This window comes from Amaranthus tricolor, chromosome 2, assembly GCF_026212465.1.
Source record: "Amaranthus tricolor cultivar Red isolate AtriRed21 chromosome 2, ASM2621246v1, whole genome shotgun sequence".
Taxonomy (NCBI): Eukaryota; Viridiplantae; Streptophyta; class Magnoliopsida; order Caryophyllales; family Amaranthaceae; genus Amaranthus; species Amaranthus tricolor.
In genome coordinates, this window is record NC_080048.1 from 3,993,673 (window position 1) to 4,019,837 (window position 26,165).

The 26,165-nt window shown below is 35.4% G+C and overlaps 5 protein-coding genes and 1 long non-coding RNA gene across 8 annotated transcripts; 2 read left to right on the forward strand and 4 right to left on the reverse strand.

The window, feature by feature from the left end:
• The first annotated feature begins 375 nt into the window (after positions 1 to 375).
• LOC130805068 (uncharacterized) lies at positions 376 to 2,907 on the forward strand. The gene is made up of 3 exons (XR_009040136.1): positions 376 to 617; positions 2,192 to 2,261; positions 2,675 to 2,907. It is a non-coding gene; the product is annotated as an uncharacterized LOC130805068 (long non-coding RNA).
• A 2,963-nt stretch (positions 2,908 to 5,870) lies between these two features.
• Positions 5,871 to 10,560, reverse strand: LOC130805067 (protein trichome birefringence-like 13). The gene is made up of 6 exons (XM_057669683.1): positions 9,396 to 10,560; positions 8,445 to 8,622; positions 7,896 to 8,036; positions 7,006 to 7,126; positions 6,262 to 6,396; positions 5,871 to 6,181 (listed from the first exon to the last, which is right to left on the reverse strand). The coding sequence occupies exons 1-6, from the start codon at positions 9,808 to 9,810 to the stop codon at positions 5,918 to 5,920; spliced, it is 1,254 nt and encodes a 417-aa protein (XP_057525666.1). The 5' UTR covers positions 9,811 to 10,560; the 3' UTR covers positions 5,871 to 5,917.
• Positions 9,770 to 17,117, forward strand: LOC130805066 (uncharacterized mitochondrial protein AtMg00810-like). Of its 2 annotated transcripts, none has more exons than XR_009040135.1 (3): positions 9,770 to 9,909; positions 10,035 to 10,087; positions 10,598 to 11,594. XR_009040135.1 is itself a non-coding variant. In XM_057669682.1 (3 exons), the coding sequence occupies exon 3, from the start codon at positions 15,762 to 15,764 to the stop codon at positions 16,935 to 16,937; it is 1,176 nt and encodes a 391-aa protein (XP_057525665.1). In that variant the 5' UTR covers positions 9,770 to 9,909; positions 10,035 to 10,087; positions 15,609 to 15,761; the 3' UTR covers positions 16,938 to 17,117. The 2 variants fall into 2 exon arrangements, 1 of the variants encoding a protein (XP_057525665.1); XM_057669682.1 differs by lacking the exon at positions 10,598 to 11,594 and adding an exon at positions 15,609 to 17,117.
• LOC130805410 (receptor-like protein EIX2) lies at positions 12,608 to 15,212 on the reverse strand. Its single transcript, XM_057670187.1, has 2 exons — positions 13,634 to 15,212; positions 12,608 to 13,533 (listed from the first exon to the last, which is right to left on the reverse strand). The coding sequence occupies exons 1-2, from the start codon at positions 15,210 to 15,212 to the stop codon at positions 12,608 to 12,610; spliced, it is 2,505 nt and encodes an 834-aa protein (XP_057526170.1).
• Positions 17,118 to 18,989: 1,872 nt separating the features above from the next.
• On the reverse strand, positions 18,990 to 21,559 carry LOC130805071 (acidic endochitinase-like). The gene is made up of 2 exons (XM_057669686.1): positions 20,838 to 21,559; positions 18,990 to 19,923 (listed from the first exon to the last, which is right to left on the reverse strand). Exons 1-2 carry the CDS (start codon positions 21,186 to 21,188, stop codon positions 19,318 to 19,320), a joined length of 957 nt encoding a protein of 318 aa, XP_057525669.1. The 5' UTR covers positions 21,189 to 21,559; the 3' UTR covers positions 18,990 to 19,317.
• Positions 21,003 to 26,145, reverse strand: LOC130805069 (putative pentatricopeptide repeat-containing protein At3g49142). 2 transcript variants are annotated; one of them, XM_057669684.1, is made up of 2 exons: positions 23,885 to 26,145; positions 21,003 to 21,138 (listed from the first exon to the last, which is right to left on the reverse strand). In XM_057669684.1, exon 1 carries the CDS (start codon positions 26,046 to 26,048, stop codon positions 24,012 to 24,014), a length of 2,037 nt encoding a protein of 678 aa, XP_057525667.1. In that variant the 5' UTR covers positions 26,049 to 26,145; the 3' UTR covers positions 21,003 to 21,138; positions 23,885 to 24,011. The 2 variants fall into 2 exon arrangements, with proteins under 2 accessions (XP_057525667.1, XP_057525668.1); XM_057669685.1 differs by lacking the exon at positions 21,003 to 21,138 and adding an exon at positions 21,627 to 22,297.
• Positions 26,146 to 26,165: the final 20 nt, after the last annotated feature.

Consider the following 26,165-nt stretch of genomic DNA (forward strand, 5'->3'; position numbering starts at 1 on the left):
TCACCGTGAGACCGTCTCATTTAAAAAAGTGTTTTTTCTATACCCGACCTAGATTTACGGTTTTTAAACCATATCCAATCAAGTCATTTGAGGAAAATTTGAATCAAATAAGCAAAATTATATAAGAAAATTCTTAAACTAGACATTGTAATAATAAAACATTTGAAAAGAAACGAAGGGAATATATGTAACATTCGAGAATTTAAAATAAATATAATCATTTTGGGTTTTAAATTAATTAGAAAATTTATCATGAATTAGCTGAGTTAAGTAGGTTATAATAATAATTATAATTATATATTAAAAAAATAAAAATAAATAAAAATAAAATATATAAACCGTTTTTTTTCTTTTTCCTTCCTTCGAACACCCAGAGCCCGACACCCCCTCTTTCCCTTTCCCTCTTTCCCTTCCCTTCTCCTTCTTCCTCGATACCGGCAGCAGCAAGACCTTCACCATTTCCTTCTTCTTCCTTCTGAATTTCGAGTGCCACAAGTGAGATTCATCACCTTCTCTTTGATTCAAACGGGTTCTTTTCCTTCCCCTTCTTTTCGGTACAGTTGAGTACGGCAGCGGGGCATCGGACCCGACCTTCATCGAACTAGGAACAAGCTAAGGTTTGAATCTCTTAATTTCTATGTGTAATTTCATTTTACTCATCTTTAATAATTGATTTTCTTCTCATATGTTCGAACCCTAACTATTTCTAATCGAAATTACATGTAAAAAAAAAATCAATATATTTGTAGAATTTATTCCATTAAAGAAGAAAAATCTGAAAATCCTATTTGGTTCTTTATTCAATTCAGAAATAATAAGTGTTGGATAAATCTTTTTGTGTTCTTTGTTCATCCATTTCGAAGGCTTTAGTTGGGTTCTTTTTAGTGTTGATTAGTATTGATTTTTGGGTTATTTGATTTCTAGTATAAAGTTTGGTATTTATTGAAATTTCAGTCCGGAATTTGAACGTTCTGTTTTGGCCATTTTCGAGGCAGTTCTAATTGTTTTTGGGTTCTGGTTCCTTCATAAGAATTGTAGAGCTCCGAGTCACGGTCGCGCTTGAATCGCCCCAAAATGAGTTCGTATGAGAGAGTTATACCCAAAATACTAGCAGGGTGTCTTGTAAATTCGAAAATGATATTTTTGATTTACTTGTTCATAATTAAAGTTGGAGTTCAAATTGAGTACTCTTTTTTATCATGTGTTTAGGGTTAGTAGTTATCCTTCAATTGGGTTTTATTAATATGAGGTTGATTTCATTGACATACTTTCATTAGCGTGCTCCTTTATCATGTATTAAGCTTTAATTTTGATGAATCTTGAGTTTATATAAATTAATTAGATGAGCTTTGTTGATTGAGACTAGCTGTGGGATATGTATAATTAGCTGCTGAATTATTGCTAGGAATTAAGAGTTGTGACAAGTTATTATAGTGGTGAATAATTGAATGGATTGATGCTCTTAGGTGTAATACTAGATGCTTGTGAAATAGTTTATGGGAATGGATTAGTTGTGTCTTGATGGTTTATATGTGGTGGTGAGGATTTGGATTTGATGTTATTAATGATAAATATGGGTCAAAGTGGTGATAAGAACTTAAGTGTGGAATTGTTAATTAGTATGAATTTACGAAGATTAGAATATCGATAGGATGTTGAATATGGAAAGTTTATGGAAACTTGATGTTCTTAAATGTTAGATGATTCATGTGAATTTGCTAGTGGTGGATAGATCTTTGTTGTAGCTATCTATTTAACAGTTGGAAAATTGTAAGTGTTGGATATAACCCTTGATTTTTATATGATTGGTTATTCTTGAAAGTATTAGGGTTCGTGTGGAAGTTATTAATTGAATGGATAAAATTAGCTGTGTTCTTCTTTTAAGATAGCTAGTTAATCTTGTTAAGTTTCTTGGGTTGAGTTAAATGAACAAGAAGTGTTTGAATTGGAAATATAAAGGGAATTGTGGAGACGTATGATCGTTACAAGGTTATAAGCTAGTCTTAAACAAGGCTATATTTTTATATATATGTTGGGGTTAGAATTAGAACATGCGCAATCTTTGAAATTAGAATTATTAGAATAGGAGATGGAACTAAGATACGATCATAGGAGGAGATGCAATGAGTTATATGAATCTAGTTCGTAGTATCGAACGCTTAGTTGTGATGCTGTGTTTGTTATGCTCCAGGAGACGACGTCATCGAGGAACCTTTCTAGTGATCGCGGAGAAACGGTCTACGCTTCTTGAAGCGTCATTGGTGAGTAGTAACAGTCCCTTAAAAAGGGTATGGCCAGACTACAATTTGTGAAATGCTTTATTAAAGTTTGTGAAATTTATATGATTGAGATAAATTGTTTATGAATGTTTATGCTGATATTAATATGGTCAATGGATCGAGCTTACGAGCTGGTCATTGACGGAGTAGCGAGACATTGTCTCTTATTCCCCTGTTTTGAGGTGAATTGTCATTCAAATATTGACTAGCCTCACCCGAGAGTGACATAGCCTTAGAGCTATGGGTGTTCCTCTCAACTAGACTCCCTGTGCGCACATAGATCTAGGAAACTGATGTTGTTTTTAAACCATTGTTTTGAGTTGTTGTGTTTCATTGTTTTGGATTGTTACTTCTCATTCAGTTTAATCTGATACCTTGTTGCTTCCATCTTTTAGTTGTTACAGATCGGATTCAGACGGGAACGATGGGTTAGCGGTGTTGATTAGAATTCCAAGGATGTCATATTGAGCTGAGCATGTGGGAATTTTGTAGTTTTGTATTAGATTTTGGATAAATGTATATTAGACTTGGTTATATTGGTTGTAGTGGACTTAAAGTGAATTGTATGATTACCTTGTGTTTTAGTTAGATGTTTGATTTGAAAATTAGCTGAGTTAGTTACGTTAAAGAGCTGATGACCCCTTTGCTCAAGTTTTGGAAGTGTGATTTAAGTTTCTTGGGAAATGAACCCCGTGATGACCCTGTTTACCCGGTCAACGGTAAGTCGGGTTGTTACAGTATATTTAAAAAAAAAATGATTAGAGCAATCAAATATTAAACAACGTACTAATGATAAATTATAAAAGTTATTACTTTGTCACAATGAATTATCATTATTTGATTTTTAGGTTGTTTTTTAAGGGTGTTCAAAATCGGATACCGGATTGACCGGATCCGAAAATCCGGATACCCAGTATTTTCGGATAGTGAAAATCACTATCCGTTTTCGGTCTGAAAAAATTTAGATACCCGAAATCCGTATATCTGATTTTCAATTTTTATTTTATTTTTGTTTTTTTTAAACAATTTAACGTTTTTTTCGACATAACTATTTATGCTCACTTTGCTTTCTTATTCTTTTTTTTGGCAAATAAGAATTTTTTCTTTCCATGTGTCTTTGATTTTGCACAGCTTTCTCAAAGTCCAACTCCCAGTGATTGGGTCATTATACAAGGCCCAAGTCCCCCTTTTGGTATAAACTCCATGGACCCATCGTACCCACATCGAGTCTTTCATTATGCGAATGTGCCAAGCTATTTTTCCCACGACTATTTGGTTCCAAACATGCACGTCTCTGATGCCTAGCCTTCCACACTTCATTTGCTTACAAACCTGTTTCAAGTTCACATTTCCTGGTTTGTGAGAGTTTGCAATACCGAACCAAAGAAAGGATCTGCATATGTTATTGATACATTTAATGACCCTTTTTGGGAGGATGAACATCTGACACCAATAATAAGATACACCCATCATAACTGAATTTATCAGCTGAAGCTTGGCTGCATACAAGAGGTTTTTGGCTTGCCACCCTCTTATTCTGCTTGTCATCTTGTCTGCAATGTGTTTACATTCAGCAATATAGAGTCTTTTAGTGGACAACGAGATGCCAAGATACTTGAAGGGAAAAGCTCCGAAGGAGAATTGAGTGAGCTCTCTAATGGCTTCCTTTATCTCTCGAGTGATCCCAGTTGTATACAGAGCAGAATTGGAGGCATTAGCTTGTAACCCTGACGCTTTGGAGAAAGTTTGGATGTAATGCTGGAGAGTGAGCACCGAGGGGATGTCACCGAGTGACAAATAAGGCCTCCCAAAACACGCTTCAGACGTGAACAAATAAGTTTTTAAATACACTTGTAGAGAGTGTGACAACATAATATAGGCCTAAAATCCCCTGGGTTAGAGGGACAGGAAACCTTAGGAACAAGGGTAATGGTAGTAGTATTCCAAGATCGCAGAAGCTTACCATTACATCGGACCCCACTACCAACCACGAGGCCTTATAAAATTTTCTATTAAACCCATCTAGGCCAGGGGATTTGTTATCATCAATATCCCAAATAGCATTTTTTATCTCATCAGCACTAAAAATTGAAATCAAAAAGGGGCCACAGATCCTCAGATAGAATAGGCCCAGCTCGTACCGTCTGCATGTTCAATCTAGCTCTATTTTCCATCTCACTACACAGAAGATCAGAGTAATAAGAGAGGAAAGCTTGGCTAATATCCAAAGGATCACTAATGACTTTATTATCCAGAATAAGCATACGAATATGGTTATGATTCCTCCTTTGCTTAATACTATTGTAAACACAGTGGAATTTTCATCACCATACTTAATCCAGTCCAACTTAGCTTGTTGCTGGATAAAGGAAGCATAATCCTTTTGGGTCTTCCCCAATTGCTTAGCTAAAGAATGTTTAATAGCCACAAGCACATGATTTTGAGGTTCCATGTGGAGATTAGCTTGAGCCTCAGCATACTCTTTTTCAACCTTGCAAAGGGAAGCTTGAATCGGGGCATGAAGGAACTCATTACGAAGAACTGATTTGAGCTTTTTCAATTTCTGCTGGATTTGAAAGCTCATACAACCTGTAACCTGTGCTCGCCAAACTCTTTGGACAACCTCAATAAAGAGATCATTGTTAGTCCAGAAATTGAAAATTTTAAATGGTTTAGCCTGACTGAATTGAGCATAGAACTGCACCAAGATCATGGCAGCCCTGGAAGTGGTGCAAAAAATGATGTTATTCTTGACAACGGTCATAAGCTTAGATCTCTTGCACTGGATGACGATGCCGATACTCTGCAGCATGAGCTTAATTATAGTGAATTGGAAGATTCAGGGGATGAACAGGCACCTAGAACATCACCTGAGAATTCTCAAAAGAGAAGGAAGCTCAGGATAGTGATGGATTTTGATGATGATGAGTAATCCATCCCACTTGCTATCAATGTAAATTAGATTTTGCTCATGATACAATATTCTGGAAGCAATTTGCTTATGAAAGATATCTGAAATGGAACTTTTTTCAATAATACTGCCTTTAATCCTGATGTTGTCCTTCCTGTCACAATTTTTGTAAATAAAGTAGAGATCTGCTTTTGTGACAAGGGTTTGATATTTCTTCTCCCTCTTGCCTGTAGTTATTCTCTAGGCTCTAGCCTACCTCTGAACCAAAAAAGTAATTTTATTATATCATTATTCCCTTTTGTAATTCTACCTTTGTATCCTTTCTCAAAATTTCAATTATATTTTACTTGAAATATTCAACAATTATTTGTAATTTTTCTTGAGATACTTGTATTTTATAATTTATAATTTGTGGTGAGGTCTAAGTATAGGCATTTTTGAGTCCTTTTAGCGTCCACCACTATTTTAGATATTTTGTTAAGATGAGTATATTTACGCCTCTTCATGCATCCATCACTGCTCTAGTCGAAGTTTATATCCCACGTAGGGAAATGACGAACACAAGTACGCAACGAATAATTATGGGGTCGTTCCTCCTTTTCTTCGTGTTTGCTTTCTTGATCACTTTCCCTGCTTAAACTGGGTTGGAAGTTCTACTTTTTTAACGGAAATTAAACAAGTTGAACCAACAAAAGCAGCAATGCTTTGATGAAATGAAAGAATATATTCAGTTCTGATGTTTTACATTATCCAAGTATGCAACAAATAAATCCTTCCATGTATCTGTAATGCCAGGTAAGCACCAATGCATACAATCATCATGCTTCTTTCCACCGGCGTTTGATGGATGAGCATCTGCTCGAAATTCGCTCATATGGGTTAAGTTCAATACATGAAAACTCGATCCTTTGAGGGCCTTGTACAAGTGATCATTAACGAGGCGTGTCTCAACATTGGTTCCGTTATTCTCGACACTGAAAAGTTCTTCAACCTGTACAAATCATACATTATTGAAGCCAAAATCTCGAAATCTTGAACAAATAATGTATACATTTTGAACAAATTATCTACCTCTTGTGACACCAAAGGCTTTAAGCGTGGGCAAAAACCACCTTGGTCCCAATCACCTCCCTCAAAATGCCTAGGGGATTGTGTGCGGAATATTCTTATTGAACCGGGTCGCGTTTTGCTTTCGACATATAATATCTGAAGATTTAGCAGAAATACAATTAAATACCCATAAATAGAGAAATAGACATAATTATCACAAGGACAAAAACAAGGACGTAAAACACATGCAAAAGTATATGCAACTTTCATCTTTGGACTTGGTTCATAAATCATCATATTCAGTGTAAATTCAGTTAGGAATTAAGAAATATCGGGTCATCTAGGAATCGAGTAATGTTGAGTCCACTAGCTCTAAGGGAGAACGTAGCCAATTTTGGTGAACCTCGTTAAATTTGGTGTTGTTTGCTTGATTATTGCGATTTCATCTTATCACTTGCACCCAATTGTCTACTTCATTCATTGCATCATATACTACAATATTCAATCATTCCTAGTTCCTACACTTGTTTCATCACTTCCGCTCCCTAAACCGATTTCTAACAACTATTAAAACGAAGAGAAGAAAGTGATTAGGTGCTCCAAGCCGATCAGAAAGAATAAGCAAAGAATTTGCAATGCAAAAGTGTAAGAATCCTTTGGCACTTTAGCAAATACACCTTTTGATGCTTTCGTAGATGCACAGATTAGTTCTCAGTTTTAGTTTCGTTTTTAGATCAACCAGTCAAAACCATAAGCATAGCTCACCATTTGTCTCAAGACCTTATCCAAACCAACATCAGGAGCAATTGGAGGCATTATGGGAGTCCCCTTCTCGAAGAAGAGCATAGGCGACGTTACTGGGTTGAATTTGGAAGGAGCCCACCACTTGCAAAACCGGTGTCGCAAATGACTTTCCTCTGACTTGCAAACCATTTAATGACACTACACGTGCAAGGGTTTTCATCTAAATTTGTATATCTTACAGAGGAGATTTTAAATTTGAATGTGAAAAACAACAAACCAGTGCAATTGGACGACAATATATCATTAACTACAAAGCAAATTTCTCATTTATGCAGGGCACACCTCTAACCATCAAGGGAGTCACCACTCCAGCCAAAGTACCTAAACACCACCGCAAAAGCCCATCTCGCCTTAGCACTTTCTATTTGCTCCTTTGTGAGGAAATCATCACTTGCTTAAGCATATGGAAGAATATCCAAAACACCATTTTTAACTTAAAAGGTCTGCAAGTTCTAAATGCAAAACATAGGCCCATATCCCTCAATAAAAGCACAAAAAAGTTGACGACTATCCAGTAATCCAACATAACTAGCAATGACATCTAACATTTCCTAAATACAAGCTAGAATAGAAATGGTGCATAGATTTGTTGCATTTATCATATACAAGGTCACAAAGAGGTCCAGCGGAGCAGTGGAGGCAATGAAGAGGAGAGTTGCATTTTTGCGACAAATGTATGGTCTTTTACTTCTTTAACTCTTTAAGTTAGAAAGTGGAAATGGGTGATAATGAGCAAAAAAAAAAAGGGTTGCTTCATGCAAATAATTACCGAGACAAATAAGGCATAGTCTAAAATAACGGCAGAAATAAAGATAATCATGTGAAGAAGGGATATAGGTTGTAAACGTTACCAATGACCAGTATTAAAGATGACAACATCATGGAAGGTAGGAGCTTCAACCCATTTGCTGTCAGGGACATCAATGTCAACTCGGTATCCATCCTTGTATCCAAGAGATTCTAGCACACCACCATTGGCATTAGGAGACCACCTATGCAAGGGAAAACAACTTTTCTATAAATGTTTTGAAAATGTGAATTGACATTTAACAGCTGCATTAAAAAAAATCACAGAGAAAGTCTTGTATGGACTTGGTCCACACTGTTTTAGTCAATCTTGAAAGGTACTAAAAAAGCACGTATATTTACTTGACGGGTACAATCAAGTACAATCACTGGGAAATAGTTGCTATTATTAGGCTAGTGCACACCAAAATTGTATAGACCAAAATTTATACAAGAATTTATAGTAATGAAATCATAATATGTGTGCTATAGAATCCTATTACAGTAATAATAGTAAAAAAGTTTCAAGTTTCAGACCCATGATTTAACCCATCAAAACTAGAAGTAGCAAAAGACATTAACTCAGTAACCTTGGACAAAAGAAAATGGCTTACCTACCATATCGTGCTAACAAGTTTGTCCGATGATAAGCAATTGTAAGATTGTACTGAACAAAAGTGAATCCTCGATCTGCTTTAGCCGGGTGCCACTTTTTCACATCACTTGATACTCGCCTCAGAGTGCAAAACAGAGAAACAAACATATTTCTGTTCAAAGAATCACCTATAAATCCTGCACTACCACAATTTCATAAAATCAATATAGTTACTTCCAAAAAAACTATTAACAGATAAACAACCGTAAATCAACATCTCCAAGGTACCAAATAACTCTTAAGCATCCAAAACTCCATGTTAATTTCATATTTAGCTTTTATGAAATTCAAAATAGTCTCCCTTCCTTACAAGCTGATTAAAAGTCACTTTTTTCCCAATCTTGAAGATGCATTTTCATAGAAAGTTTCTCTCCAATAATTTCATTTTTAAACTTCAAAACTTTACATCAATCAATAATCAAAAAAGCCCATTTGCAATCCAATCTTATCTATGAAGTTCATTAGCCACACACAACCAATAACCAACAATAATACTAGTTTAGAGTAAGCCCATATCAACATGTGTGCTGAACCAACTCATCTACCATTCTTATATTAATGTATTATATATTACACAATTCGATGTTAGTCGGTTTTTTAATCAAATGACTCGAACCTAGGTTCCCTGGCCATAGGCTAACATAAGTACCCCTAAAATAATCCCTTGAAAATATAGTACTATTTTATCTTCAAATTCACAAACTTCACCATAATGGCTAAAATCAAACCTAAACAATCCAAGACAATCAGGTAGCTCTATAGCTACATAAACTAATTAACATCATAGCAATTCACAACAAGCGAATAAAATAACTAAAATTTTCCAAAAAAGGCAACAATTACCATTAAAAACAGCTGGAAACAATAAATTTCACATCTTAAAAACAATTTTTAATTAGGATGAAAGTACCGATACTAGTGTCCCTAAACCGTTGAAGAAATCTTAGAGCATCAAACTGAGGAAGATCACAAGTTTTAGGCTTCCATTTCCACTTAGAAATATCCAAAGCATTAGACTTGTTATTCAAAATACAATTCCAACCCTTGAAAATCTCCTTACAAGTCTGATCATAAGGAGTAGATCTAATGGTAGGATCAAAAACCCAATTCCCATCTGTGAAATCACAAGAATTTGATGATGGGGTTTTCGATACAAAATGAAGATCTTGAAAAGAAGAGGTGAAGGGAATGGATGATTTGAAAACAGAGAAAGCAAGAAGAAGGGAAATGAAGCAAAGGAGAGATAGAAAGAGGAAGGAAGTTAAAGAGAGAGATAGTGGATTTGTGGGTTTCTTTGAAGTTGGATTGTAATGGTGTTGTGCCATTGACTGATAGTGAAAGTGTCAGTGAAGAGATGAAAAGCGTCAGTTTTGGGACGCTTTGCGGAGAAAGGAAGCTGATTTCGGAAATGGTCATTACTTCAGGTAAGCGCGTCGGAGTTTCGAGAATTAAAATACTTTCTTTTTATTTTTTTTTTTTCCTACTATTGAGACGAATTTCTGAACTACTCACTTTCTCCATCTTCTCTAAAATTCCATTTTTCTCAAAGTTACAAAGAAGTGAAGAACTCAAGATATAACCATTGAATGTGAACTAATAAAGGTATTGTTCATCTCTTCTCTATGAATTTATTTATCTTACTTATTTTCTTGTTTGTCAAATTTCTGAATTTCTAGATGAGAAATTGATAGAGATTGGAATTTAAATTGTTTGTAAAATTTCTGAAATTTTTGTTGTTTGTAAAATATAAAACTTTTGAATTGCTTGCAAAATGGAAAATTTCTTAATTTAAAATGTGAGCACAAGAAATTATTTGTAGAATTTCTGAAATTAGAGTGGAGTGTGGCGGAAAGTAGAGTAAAGTAGAGTGGTTATAGTAACAAATTTGGCTGGGTGGGTATTTTCGATTGGGGCTGGGTGAAAAATATTATTGTCTATTGGATTTTGGAAATTGTCGTTTGGAACTGGGTAGCTGGGTTGCTATTGTCGATTAGGGCTGGGTGGAAATTTTTGCTTGTTGGTTTATTATTTTTATAATTTTATCATTGAAAAATAGTAATAATGATATTAAAAATGTTATTATTGACAACTCTATATAATTGTTAATTGCAGGAGGAAGATTAAATTATAATATTATTTTGGAAATTTTTAAGGGCCTATATTTTATTTTCGCTCAGGGCCTCCAAAATATCGGAGACGGCCCTGCTAAAGATAAATTTTTACCATTCTTCACATCGGTATATAAAATAGAGGTAGAAAGAATGAGACCAAAAGCATTGACCAAGGTTATTGAATAATAAATATTTAATTATTTATGCCATAATTTAATAAAAATCAAGATCTTCCATAGGCTCGTTTAAGCTAAAGTCATAGTAGTATCTTTCACTAACAAAATTAATGATCATTTGAAGAATTAATGACTGAAAGATTAGCCAAAGTTTCACTACAAAATATACCGTGCAATTTGAATTTGAATAGTTTAAAGAATAGGAAATTAGATATTGTTTTAGTTGAAGTAAATATCACTCTCCCATGTAAGATCTTGGGTTCGACTCTAACCAAACCGTCTCCTAGCTTATAAGCACATGTGTTATAACATACATTTTGGGCTTCAACTATTAGCTTAAACTTTTAGTTGAGTTAAATTCTTGATTTGGCATCAGAGAGCCAACGTAACAAAAATATAATGAGTTCGATTTGAATCATTTACCCCTCAAATTCAAGTGGAATAATTCAACTCAGGTATGAGGAGAGTCTATGTTGCTTTCTCACTTTTGATTGAATTGGTTCCTTATCAACATGAACAAAGAGCCAATGTAACAAAAAAGGTCACAGGTCGACTCAAATCATTCATTCAAGCTAGGTATGAGGATAGCCTGCACTCAAACAAGCCTACCAACTGTCTCAACTCTTACAATGATCCCCACGCCTTTAAATGGCTCCCACCAAGGGTGGAGTTTGGGGGACCGGGTTTGTTCAGATGTACGCAAATTTACCTTTGTTAGTGATAATGATAAAGAAAAAATTGTTTTCAATTAACCTTTGGTAGCAAATATCATATACAACTGCATATAAAAAAGAAGTACATATAATTTAATGAGTTATTTTATGGTTCACTTCTATGATCCTCTCCTAGTCCAATGCATACATTTATCACCTCTGAAAAATACAATTGACCTCTTATTTCAAATGCAAACAAACTAGGCCATACTAGACCCGAAAACAATTCGACTCAAATACAAAAGTTCAATATAAGGTACACCTTAAGGGTTCGGAATTGTAATGTTCATTTTTTGGGATGCTAATTGACACTCCAGATTGTTCATCAGATACGTCGCTTAAACTATTCTTAATGGCTGAACTATAACCATTGTAAAATAACCTAAACTAGATGGCTTTGTTTCCCAGTTTCTTAATTATATTATAAGAGGATCTTTGTTGGTTGTTAAGCTCTATCGAAAAAAATTGTAAATCCGCCACTATAAACTAGGTGGATTTGTTTCTCGGTTTCCACCTAAAGTTGTTCATACAGTCATCGGGATGATGTTAGGTACAGTGATTCAGGTCAATTTTGTATCCATATAAATTTTTATATAATTAAATTCCATTTTTAAAGTCAAATCAAAATTAAGTTATCAAATATGTTCTAAACACCTCTATTCGCACCTCATAACTCTGCATATTGGGTTTAATTCATTTGAAGAGCCGAACCATATAGTTGGTTGGAACAACTTATTTGTTATGAACAATTTGTTTTTGAACAAGTTGCTCATAGTAATTAGTTCAAAATCAGCGGGTCAAACTAATTAATAATCAGTTGGTCAAATCCACCACTGTAATCAGTTATCAGCTACGCTGTTTGCCAAACACCCCATAATCAAAGGAGTGTACATTTTTCTCTTTAGTAGTGCATACATGTCATCTGATGTTTTTATTATCAGCTTATAAATTCTAAAATTTTGGGTTTTCTAAACATTATTAGTTGCTTTTATCATTATTAAAATACTAAAATACGGATAAATAAGATTAATTTTGTCCAAAAACTTGTAATTTAAAACGAAAGATTTTTTATGAAAAAAAAAGGAACAAATCAAACAAAAAATGCAAGTACAAAATGTTAAATCAAGCACGAGTATGTCTTCGAAAGGTGATGATCACATAGAGCTTGTCATAAACATTCACCCAAAAGCAAAAATAGGCATATCTCCACGACCTCTTGAATATCAAAATACCAAGAACTACCCAAAACCCTGTGATAATTCCGAGTGCAATGCTGATATACAACCCCAGAGTTATATCATCTTCATTGTTTTCAAGACTGTGTTTATTTTGACTGCTACCCTTTGCTTGGTCACTTACGCACTTATTTGGGAGTGGATTCCCACAAAGCCCTGGATTTCCTGAAAACACTGAAGCATTTAAGCCTTGTAGTTGAGTTCCAGTTGGAATTCTCCCAGAAAAGTTGTTATTTGCCAAGCTTAAAGTAGACAAAAAGTTCAAATCTGAAAACGTCGCAGGAATCTCCCCAGAAAGATGGTTATTAGACAAATCCAACGACTTTAAAGAATTCAATTGACCAATTTTTGGTATGATAGATCCATTGAGATTGTTTCTTGAAAAATTTAAAGAAATCAGTCCCGTAAGGCAGGAAACTTGAGCCGAAATTTTACCTTCTAACTTATTGCTTGAAAGATCGATACTCTTAACAAGTTCTAGATTGTTCTTAAATTCATAGTTGAATCCTTTCAGTACAACAGAGATGTAGTCTTCGTATGGAGAGCCAATGGTGGAGAATGTGGCATTGGTGTCTGTAATAGCTTTAGGAGAACTCTTTTTTTGTGTCATTGCTGTCAAGTTACACAAACAACTTGGTATTTTCCCAGAAAGGTTATTTGCAGACAAATCAACAATTTGAATGGACGATAAAAGGCAAAGTTTTGGAGGTATTTTTCCAGAAAATGAATTGTTGCGAAGACTGAGAACAACCAAATATGGAAAACTACGCCCTATCCACTTAGTCGTTCCTGAAAACTGGTTGTCTCCAAAATCTAAATAAAAACAATTCACCTAAGTTTTCTAATGATGAAGGTATCTTCCCAGAAAATTTATTATTTCTCAAATGTAAACTATTTAAAGGTATTAAAGAACCCAAAGATCTGCGAAGCTTTCCCGTCAAGGAATTGCTTGACAAATCTACAACAGTTAGAGAATTGCTAATATTTGACCAACAATCAGGCAATTTCCCAGAAAAGAAGTTATGTGAAAGGTCGAGACCGTTTAATGAGAAACCATGGTTGCACACAAAGGAAATTGACCCAGAAAAAGCATTTCTAGAGAGATTCAGATAAACTGAATTTTTAAAAGAATTTGGTATAGTACCCTCAAGAAGATTAGAACTCAAATCAATGGAGGGATTACTTTCAAAATGTTCAATCAATGAATGAGCTGGTAAGTTACCATGAAGATTGTTATGAGATAAACTGATAAAATTAGGTATTGTAGAAAGGTTCCAAAACCAAAAAGGGATAGTATCATAAATCCCAGCATATGATATATCCAAGTTTGAATAATTTGATTGAGTTCGAAGCCAATTTGGGAAACGAGGACCTAATCTACAAAAAGCAAGTCCGATGGTATCTAGTTTAAATGATGGCATCCAACTCGATCCAACATTGAAAGATAATGAATTAAAGGACATATCCAAGTAACGCAATCTTGAGAGATTAGAGAGGTGGAGTACACCAATTTCACCTTTCAATGAGTTGGATGAAATATCCAAGTAGCTTAATCTTGAAAGTTGTCCTAAACTCACATGTAGAGTGCCATTTAATTGGTTATTTTGAAGATTCAATAGGTCTAATGACCTAAACCTAGAAAGATCAAGCACTGATCCTGTAAGTTGGTTATGATCTAAATTTAAGATGACAAGATTTGAAAGTCTCTCAAAATTAGAGGGAAGTGAACCACTCAGTTTATTAGTGCTTAGATTCAATTCTCTTAAGGAAGAAAAGATTGTGAAATCCGGGACTAAACCACTAAAATTATTCATATGCAAGTAAAGGATCATTAAAGTATTGTTTGCACAAGACAAGGATTGGAAGATGCTTGAAAGATTTCCCTTAAGATGATTAAAAGATAGATCCAATGCTCTAAGTTCGCAAACACCTTTCATAGAACCAGGAAGCTCACCTTCAAATTTTTTATGAGAAAGATCAAGGTATGAAAGACAAGTTAGTCCTCTAAACAAGGAACTAGGAACCCCACCTTTGAAGTTGTTATAAGAAAGATTAAGTTGTGTGAGAGAAGGCATTCCCCTAATCAAGGAATTAGAAAGCTCACCTTTCAAGAAATTATTAGAAAGATCAAGATGTGAAAGAGAAGTCATTCCACTAAACATGGAACTAGTAAGCTCACCTTCAAGTTGGTTGAAAGAGAGATCAAGATGTGAAAGTGAAGTCATGTTCCAAATTTTACTCGGAATTCTACCAGATATTCCGCTGTAAGAAAGGGACAATTTAACTAAGGAACTTTGATTAAAAAACCAAGTCAAATAATTACTAGAATACGAATTAATGAAAACAGGAAGTTGACAACCATTTAACTCCAAATGCTCTAAGGAAGGGAGGCGATCAGGCCAATCCCTAGCTTTAGTGAGATCTACATTCAGGAAAATTAGGCGCCTTAGTGAAGTAAGACGTGACAACATATTAAGATTATTCGAAAACATTCCATAAATTTCAAGAGACTGCAATCTAGTAAGGTTACAACCTGAGGGGGAATTTCTTTATCGGAAATAGAAAAGTCGAAATTAAGATACCTTAATTTAGGAAATGAGCCAATGATGCTAAAGTTGACATCAAACCAATTTAAGTCCCCTATTTGTAGATAGACTAAGTTCTCTAAGGCAAGTAAGGATGGACTTAGATAAATTGTTGATTCAAAGGGATAAAATGACTTAGATAAATTTAATGCTCTTATTAAAAATAAGACGTGGGATTTAGTGCCCCGTCCTTCTAATGTTAATATTATAAGGTCAATATGGATTTTTGCTCATAAAGAAAAGTCTGATGGTTCTTTTGAGAGGCATAAAGCCCGTCTTGTTGGTGATGGAAAAACACAACAGGTTGGCATTGATTGTGGAGAAACTTTTAGCCCAGTGGTCAAACCAACAACCATTCGAACTGTACTCAGTCTTGCTTTGTCAAAAAATTAGCAAATTCATCAGTTAGATGTCAAAAATGCCTTTTTACATGGGGATCTAAAAGAAACGGTCTACATGCATCAACCCATGGGGTTTAAGGACCCTGTGCATCCGGATTATGTCTGTTTACTTCGGAAATCTTTGTATGGACTTAAACAGGCTCCTCGAGCATGGTACAAGCGGTTTGCTGATTTTGTCTCTCACATTGGTTTCTCTAATAGTACATCGGATAATTCATTATTTGTCTATAAGAATGGATCTCATATGGCTTACCTCTTGCTCTACGTCGATGACATTATCTTGACTGCTTCTTCTAATGCATTATTGACATCTATCATGCAAAGTCTTAGCTCCGAGTTTGCTATGAAAGACTTGGGTTCGTTGAATTATTTTTTGGGCATCCGTGTGTCTCGTCACAAAGGTGGGTTGTTCCTATCCCAACGTAAATATGCTGAGGAAATTATAGAGCGTGCTGGTATGATTTCCTGCAAACCCACACTAACTCCAATTGATACTAAACCCAAAGTTAGTGCTCACTCTGGTGCTCAGTATGAGGATCCATCCAAATATCGCAGTTTAGCTGGTGCCTTGCAGTATCTTATCTTTACAAGGCCAGACATCTCATATGCCGTTCAACAGGTTTGTTTGCACATGCATGACCCTCATGATCACCATATGCTTGCTTTGAAGCGTATCATTCGGTATATCCAAGGTACTTTGCACCTTGGCCTACATCTCACTCCTTCTTCAGTAACCGATCTTGTTGCCTATACTGATGCTGATTGGGGTGGATGTCCTGATACTAGACGATCTACTTCTGGCTACTGTGTTTTCTTAGGAGACAATTTGCTCTCATGGTCTTCCAAACGACAGCCTACTTTGTCTCGTTCTAGTGCTGAGGCTGAGTACCGGGGAGTGGCCAATGTTGTTTCTGAGTCGTGTTGGCTTCGGAATCTCTTATTAGAGCTACATTGCCCACTTCGAAAAGCTACATTGGTATATTGTGATAATATTAGTGCCATTTATCTTTCTGGCAATCCTGTACAACACCAGCGCACCAAGCATATTGAGATGGATATTCATTTTGTTCGAGAAAAGGTGGCGCGTGGAGAGGTTCGGGTCCGTCATGTGCCGTCTCGTTATCAGATTGCGGATATTTTCACTAAGGGCCTACCCCTTGTTTTGTTTGATGATTTTCGACACAGTCTCAACATTCGTGATCCTCCCGCTTCGACTGCGGGGGTGTGTTAGAATATACAAATCTGGTACATATTATTGTCAGTATTTAGTTTCCAATTAATAAGCCATAAAATCAGTTTGTAATATTGTAAGTAAGGTAAATCGATTCTTATTCTCCTTGATTGTAGCCTCACGTTAAGCAACGTGATCATAGCATAGCTTGTATATATATTTGAAATGTGAGTAATGAAAGGAGGGGGATTACAATCTTTCACTATGTATTAAAGGTATTTTTATAACATGTATTCCAACTAAAACAATCAACACCAATTGCCTTCCAAGCTTACAACTCAACTCTAACATTTTCTTGAAGGAAATTTTGAAGGCTTAGAACTTAGCTTGCCAAATCCTAAGTGAATGTATTCATAATTCGCTTAATCATACATGCACTAATATATATTTACATTATTGATGAAACTTGTGGAAAGAAATTTTCCACCCCAAACTTTAATGATTCAACTTATTGGGAGTCTAACAATAAGGTAAAAAGTCAATATTACTTTTCATTCTTATCCATTTTATTTCATTTACTTTTAATACGGAGATTAAAAAGTTGACTAAATAGAATATTTAAAAGTAAGAGCGAATATATTGGATGAAAGTGGTTAATTTATATAAAAATAAAAATAGGACAAATTTATTAAGATGTACAGAAATAATGAATATATAAATTTAGTGGCATAGAAGTAGTAGAGTAAAGAATACTCTATGGACTTGCGCGCAAATTCGGATCAATAACAAATCTCCTTTTCTATTCATGTTTGTCTAAAGTCATCAAGACGTCAATTATACGGAAATATACACCCTTCAATTCTTTCCACTTGTGCCATTTACTTTTTTATTTAATTTATTAATTATTTTTTATTTAAATTTTATTCTTATTTTATAAGTTAAAACTGTCAAGTGATATCTTGTTGCATTCGTCTCAATGCAAAGACCGTTAATATCGACTTTTTATAATTTTAAATTATACACAATTAGAAATATTAAGAGTTAAAATATTATCTCGATAAGTAGACCGAATAAAATAAAAGGGAGAATAATTTTTACTTGATAAAGGATATTTAAAATTGTGTCTCATATGTGTGCATGATGTCAGACTTTTTCTTGAGTCATATTTGCATGCAGGCTATTTGCTTACACTCTCGAAACTAAATTGGCAAGATTGGTGCTATCTAAGGAAAAAAATTCTTGAAGAGTGTGTGATGCAAAATGACCGCATACTCCTTTATAAAGGGTTAAAGATTATGCTACGTGTCCTTATTCAGAATTTTCTTATAAAATATCTAAATATTTCCTAATAAATATCAAACACATTTGCAAAGATAAATCGTGATCATTCTTTAAGATTTATGTCCTAGGAATTCTATAAATTATCCTAGAATATATGATACATAAGTCTTTTGAAAAGTCACATGACATTCTCTGTGGAGTTAAAGTTAAATTGTGATAATGAGCTAAAAATAGATCACGTACTTCTCAAAGCTGTCCGGTGAGTTTTAAATCAGATTAATTTCGATCGGGTTATTTTTAAGTCCGATCATATTGTGTTCAAGTCGGAATCGACCTAACATGTCAAAGGGAATTAAAAACAATTTATCTTTAATATTTTCGAAGATTAATTTTTCTAACGTTCACTTTGAAACCAAGAGTCATTTCACTAGCCTCGGACACGAATATTGGGATGGTCCTAAAGATGAATTGTTTCTAATCATTGCATTGGTACATAAACATAAAGAGTGAGACCAAAAGCATTGACTAAGATTAGGAGGTGAATTCATCTGAATTTATCTCTTATTTGACCTGATATCCGAGAAAAAAATTATTTATTTTTGAATCTGATTACATAGCCCAAGTCCAATTAAGAGATGAATTAGAGGTTGAACCTCATAAAACCACATAGACCCGACTCCAACCTAATAAATATCTATGCCATAAACGAATCAAAGTCAAGGTCTTCCATAGCTCATTTAAGCTAACAGTCACAGTAGTATCTATCACTAACAAAATTAATGATCATTTGAAGAATTATTGACTTTGAAGAATTAGCCAAAGTTTCACTACAAATTATAAGGTAAAGTGCAATTCGAATAGTTGAATGAATTGAGAATCGGAGTTTGTCAAAAGTTAGAGTAAGTATCACTTTTCTCATGTAAGATCTCGAGTTTGATTCTCACATAACCATGTCCTTTACTCAGTCTAACCGGTAAAAAGTTCAAAGAACCTACAATCAACTCATCCAAAGCTAGTACAAGTACAATCGCAAACAAATACATTAACTTATCAACTCCGAAAATACAAATGACCTCTTATTTCAAATGCAAACAAACTAGGCCCTGCTAGACCCGAAAACAAACCGACTCGAATACAAAAGTTCAATTTAAGGTACACCTTAAGGGTTCGGAATTGTAATGTTCACTTTCGGGATGCTAATTGACACCCCAGATCGTTCATCAGATTCGTCGCTTAAACTATTCTTAATGGCTGAACTATAACCATTGTCAAAGAACCTAGACCAAAGCATAACTCCTCCAAACTTGGGGGAATCCCTAATTCTAGGTAAAACATCTCTTATAAGAACATCAGATGGAATAAACCCATTGTTAGCAGCAGCTGGAGCAGCAGGTATTCCTAAGAAGATTTGTGGAGCATTGACAGTAACCCACCTGTTCCATGAGTTTATGAGATTGTTCACATTTTTGTTAGAATATTGGCAATTGGCTGAAGGATTGTTGTAGAATTGAACCCAAACATAGTCGAAAACTCCGGTGGCAATAGCGTTGCTTAGATGAGCATCAGGGAAAGGACATTGTGGTGCTGCGGATAAGTAGACTTTCCTTTGTGGTGTGCTTCGCCTTTGAAGGGCTCTAGCTAGGGCATCATAGTTTTGTGATGAGCCAAGTTCGATGTCGAAATCTATGCCATCAAGAACCGCGTCACCTAAAGGGCGGGCGTTTGAGATTCCTCCTAGGAAGTTGTTCCATAGGTAGTCTGCAACCTGTTAGGCAAATACATCAATATTTCTATGATTAGTGTCAAGGGATCATCTCAACTAGAACCAGACGCTTAAGTTGATGGGTACACGAGACCCCTTTGGGCTGGGATGTGGATGCGGTAGTCTCCTCATACTTGAAGTTAAATACTCAAATTGAAATGGGGGGTTGAGATTTGAACCCCATCTTAAATTCTAATACCATGACAAAGAACCAACTCACCCAAGATGTGTTATATACTGTATCACTTACTAACTAGTTTACAATACTAGCTAATGCCAAATTAATCAACAAGATTGTAATAGAGTATGTAACCATTCATTAGAGCTAAACTATCAATTTAAACTTCACAAACTCAAATGAGACGGCTCACGATGACATCATCTTTATTGGGCTGGCCCAATGTATACCTAGTGTCTTAACGTGATCACTTATAATCTTAAAGTGATCATTTTTTAGGCTTAGAGTGGTCACTTATAACCTTAAAGCGATCACTTGCAATCTGAAAGTGATCAATTAGAGAAATAGGCTAATTATATGAGCTCGTCTCATGGTAAAACAGCCTCATACAAGAGTTGTTTAATCTTTTGATTCAACTCATAAATTAGTTTATCCATTTTTGATGAAGTTAAAAATCATATTTCGTTGATGTCATACTATTATGGACAATTGAAATGGCCTATAAAACCATTCACGCTTGCAGATAATGCTTGCTAAATCTTAAACAACCTTTTTGTTATTACTAAGGTATGGTTGCATATATTTAAGGAGCCAGTTGACAATGAAACAATGACATCATGTTACTTTACTTCCTTCCAACCCCAAATCTCGCTTACGTAGAAACCACTTACAATGACAGATAGTAACAGCTGAAAACAAAAAGAAAAATCATAGATAATAGAGGTAGCAGAGTGTAAACCTGTTGTGCATCAGCAGGAGAAGAAAGGGAGTAATCACCGGCACCACCACCCAAAGAGAGAAAAACTTTGATTCCTTGGCGTTGGCACGCAGCAATATCATTACCAATACTGCTGCAACTTCCAGGAATAGCTGGGTTACAGTGACCAGCCAAGTTTAGCTGAGGGGTTCGGCCACCTCCAAACACAGTTAAGAATGCAATGTTGATAAACTGGTAGTTCCCTGTGTTGCAGGCTGCCGATAGGCTGCCTTCGTTGCCATTCTGCCCCCAGTACGTTGAGATCCCAGCACCATGGCTCAGACTGACAAAATAGGAAGCCAAGATGAATAATGTGAGTTGCAAAACAGACATCTTTGCTTTGTACTATGTTTTAAGGATATCTTGTTTTTGATGTGTGTAATGTACAACGTTGTATGGTATTTATATGCATTCAAAGATTCAACGAACATGGTATTCTACCATTCCTTCCTAGAATTAAGGAATATAATGTATGGCCTAATATTCTTCTATGTGATTTTGATGATTAATTAGTGAATGTAGGTAGAGAATAGAGATGTATAGTCATCCTTTAGACAGAAAGAAACAGGCTGTTTTAAATTGAATTTCTTATCTAAACTTCAATTATGTATTAATTAATTATACTGACAAATGTAATAGTACTTTTAAAAACCCACTTATCATAAACATAAATTGTTGTGAATATAGACAAGCTTTATGATGGAAAATAACCTACATGTGATCTTACATCGAAGGATTAGAGAGAGATTGACAAACATATATACTTTATGGGGCTACTTGTTGTTCAACAGCGGAAGCAAAGATCGAAAAATAATAATGAAACAATAAAGGTTCAAACAAACAATAAAGAAAATCACACCGAGAAATTAACGTGGTTTACTATCAACGTGATAGCTACATCCACCGGCATCGAGAATAAACTTTTCACTATAAACTGGGAGATTACAAGATGAACACGAGAAACCACAACAATGGCTCTCCAAGCTTTTTCTCTCTTAGTTTTCCTCACTTTGTGTTTTGCATTGCATCCTGTTCTAATTCTAATTACATGGGGCCTTTATATAGTATACCTCATAATAAAAAGAAATTAGGGTTAAGAAAATACAAAAGAAACCTTCAAAAATTAAGAGTAACCGGCCAAAAAACGTGCCAAGAAACCGCCATTACGCGAGCCGTGTAAAACTACGCAAGCCGCGAAACGGAGACAAAACCACTCCGCGCCCCGCGGACTAGGACAATAGGTTCTCCGCGCCCCGCGGACCTCCCTCTGCCTGGCGAACTGCGTTATCCATTTCCCATATAATGACTTGTTCGAGTCACTATATTTCAACACTACTCCTTTAATACCAATTGGTTTTAGGATGAAACACCATCGGATTTGTGTGCAGTCAATTCTCCTCTTGTATGGGTCTTGTGTACAAGTCCAAATTTATCAGGGTAGGCTGAGAGAATTGATAGGGGTTAAGTTGAGAATTGAACCCAAAACATTATTTGGACAAGTAGTATTTGTTCTTCAACTAAGATAAGACCCAATTCTAGCATAGTTTGTCAATGTCAGATCTCTAGGGTCTGCAATTGAATTCTATGCATGTACTCCACTTTCCTCTTAGCTAGATTGTAGTTTATGTTAGTCTTTAAACTTTATCTGAAAAGGTGTTACTTATAAGCATAATTATTGAATTGATTGAACTTGTATAAATCAAAAAACCTAGCTTTGTTAGTAAAATCATATACAGATGATAATGGTGATCTAAGTCCACCTTTTGTCCAAAATGGATCATTTGGCGTTTACGAAAGTTGAACAGCCTAAATTTTTTCGTCCAAAAGAAAGAAAGTATTAGAACTCAATTCTTTGTTTTCATGTTTTGTTAATTGTTATCGGATAAAGTTGAAAAATCCTCTACCCGCAAGGCAGGGAAATTAAATTTTTCTGTATGTGGTGAGTATCAAATTCTTGTTACAACGGTAAAAGGGAAAGAAAAAGACTTTAACCATTAAATTAACTCATAAATTAATTCTCAAGAATACAACATCTATTTACAAGCTAATGGAGTATTCGACCGAATAATTAACCGTCTAGAGCAGGCTAGAATATTTAGATGGCCTATTTATATTTTCTTTTATGATTGAAGGATAGACCGAGAGAAAGGAAAGAGCTATGTGAGAATCGAATTCATAAACTTTTCTGAAAATTGCTATATAATTGAGACAATACTCAATTATAATTTAATTTTTTTAATCAAACAAATCACATTTTAAAACTTATCCATAGGAATATATTTGACCTAACGATAATTCATCTTGGTATTCCAATTATTGCGGCAACAATTTAATCAACAATAATGTGATGTTGATTGAATTTTTTTCCATTAAATACATTCTGATTAATCATTCCTTGATAAACAAATAGTTTGATTAATGGTTTGCAAATATTGCATAATCTAAATCCACCAATGAAAGGAGGAAGACATGCAAAATAGTCATACATGAATTAGAAAGTTGTCCCTCCCCAAGCATGTCCATGCAGCAAAGAATGAACTTAGAATCTATTATTATGAATAGTTAAGTTACTTTTGTCATCATCATATTAATTATTAAATTAATTTTTTTAATGTCAAGAATTTGAAAATTGATAATTAAACCAATATTTGTAAACCCAAACCTCATCATCGATCCACCAAGAATAATTATTGTACGCGACATATCTATTAATATGTTTGTGCATTCAAATCCATAGTGAAAATAGAATCAACATTTTGTATAAAGAACTATTCTTCTTATAAACTTTAATGTAGTCGTCCTTTTTGATACGTCCGGATTTACCACATCCGACAATCGTTAAGATAGGTCATCGGGACTTAGAAATCATAAGTTTTTCTCTCACGTTTATTGACATCTTTGGACCGACCATCAACCATATTAAAAATTGACACATAAGAATATATTGAGACTTCAGTCATCAGCTTAAGCTGTTGGTTGAGTTCGTTAACAAAATCAACATTTCCAGATATTCAAGTATGGAAATTTACCACGCAAGAGAAATAGATGAATGTGGCTGGAGGAGGATCCGCCTGATCTTGCCATGTATTCATCTGTTTGGAAACACCAAAACTTTCCCTCTTGTCAAATGCCCTTCTAGTTCATATTCACCTGCAGTCACCAATAATCCCCACATGAACAAACACCATTCTTAAACATATGAAATCTATTCGTATCTCTGACGATTACTTCCCGGTTAGTAATCTTAGAGATGAGCTTGATCGCAACATGACAATCTCCACAAATACGAAGATTCTTCGTAATCCTTATTGGTGTTGGAGGCCGAGTATTTATAAGGGCAAACACAATAGCCAATTTTTCACTGTGAACTCGAAGATGATCTTCTTTATCCTCGTCCTCTATATCATGAAGAGCAAAATCTGTTTCAGGAACATAACCGTCCTCTTTCATTTTCCCAATTAACGCGTGCAACTTATCATAAATCTCGTTAGACTGTGGATGCGATCTATCACCTGCAAGGAATGTGTACACCCGACCTTTGTGCTCTACATTACTAATGCCGGGTGTTTTGTTCATACCTTTGCTCTTCATTAATGATCTAACCATGCTAACTTCTTTCCATTTTCCTGCTTTGGCGTAAATGTTAGACATCAACACATAATATCCAGCCTGATCGGGAGCCATTTGAAATAGACGGTCAGCAGCTATCAACCCAAGATTCATATTGGAATGAACACGACAAGCACCTAAAAAAGCGCCCCAAACTCTTTCGTTTGGCTCAATTGGCATCTCCTTCATGAACGAGAAAGCCTCATCCACTCTCCCAATACGTCCTAACAGATCAACCATGCAACAATAATGCTCCAATCGCGGGGTTATTTTGTATTTATCGGTCATTAGTTTATAGTAGTGTTTCCCTTCTTCCAACATTCCTGAGTGACTACAAGCTGACATGACCGCAACAAACGCAACGGAGTCGGGAACCAAGCCCGACTCTTTCATTCTAGAGAAAAGTGCAACAGCTTCATGGCCTTTTCCACTAACACCATAAGCAGAAAGCATAGAAGTCCAAGAAACTATGTCTCGTATTCGCATACTATCGAACACTTCCCTTGCTTCTCTTAGACAACCACACTTAGCATACATATCTATTAACGCGTTCTCCACAGGCAAATTAGGGAAAAGCCACTTCTTTTCAGCTAGTTTGTGAATCTTCCTTCCAAGTGAAATAGCAGAAAGATCTCCACAAGCAGGAAGAATACTCGTAAAGGTAACCGCATCTGGATCAATTCCACTAGCTTCTAATCGTGAATAAATGTCGATAGCTTCTGCAGCCATGGAGTTATTCACATACACAGCTATCATCACATTCCAAGATACGAGACGCTTCTTAACCATCTTGTGAAACATGTTCTTCACAAATATAACATTCTCATTAGAAGTATTGGTAACAGCTGGAAGTAAACTTGCCATAGTGCCAGCATCCGCATTCACTTTCATGGACTCCATCTCTCTACAAACATTCAAGGCATCATCGAAATGTCCCTTTTGTGCATAACCAGCAACCATCGAGTTCCAAGACACAACGTCTCTAACCGGCATTCGATCAAGAACTCTCCTAGCATCCATCAAACAATCGCACTTCCCATACATAGCAACTAATCCATTCCCAATAAATAGATTCAAATTAAGCCCAACTTTATATACTGCAGCATGAATTTGCATACCAACCCACAAATTCTCTGACCCAGAACATGCTTTCAACACACACGGGTAAGTATAATGATCAGGTGTCACTCCAACACTAAACATACCCTTAAGCACCTGCAAAGCATCTGGGTAATATTGATGGGTTACATAACTCCTAATCATTACATTGAAAAATATAACATTTCTTTCAGGAATTTCATCGAACAGATTGCGTGCAATGCGCAATAAACCCAAATTAGCGTATGCCCTTATTAATTTGAGTGAAACGCCAGGGTTTGAATGAAGATTTTGGCGGGTTAAGATCTTGGTATGAAGTCGTTTCAAGGTTTTGGGGTCTGGGTATGAATCCAAAAGTTCGTTACACAATTCCTCTGTGAGAATTACGTTTTGGCGGGTAAATTTAGGATATTGAATTGGCGGGGAATTGGGTTTTAGGTGATTGATCGTCGACAATTTGCGGAAGAAACAATAACGAGCACTCATTGCCAATGCTCTAACTAAAGATCATATGCTTCCAAGCTCTTATGAGTGACCCCCTTATACTTGTACATGACTCGAGCTTATTTGATTTGAGCTACTATCGTGAGAGATTGTATCAGA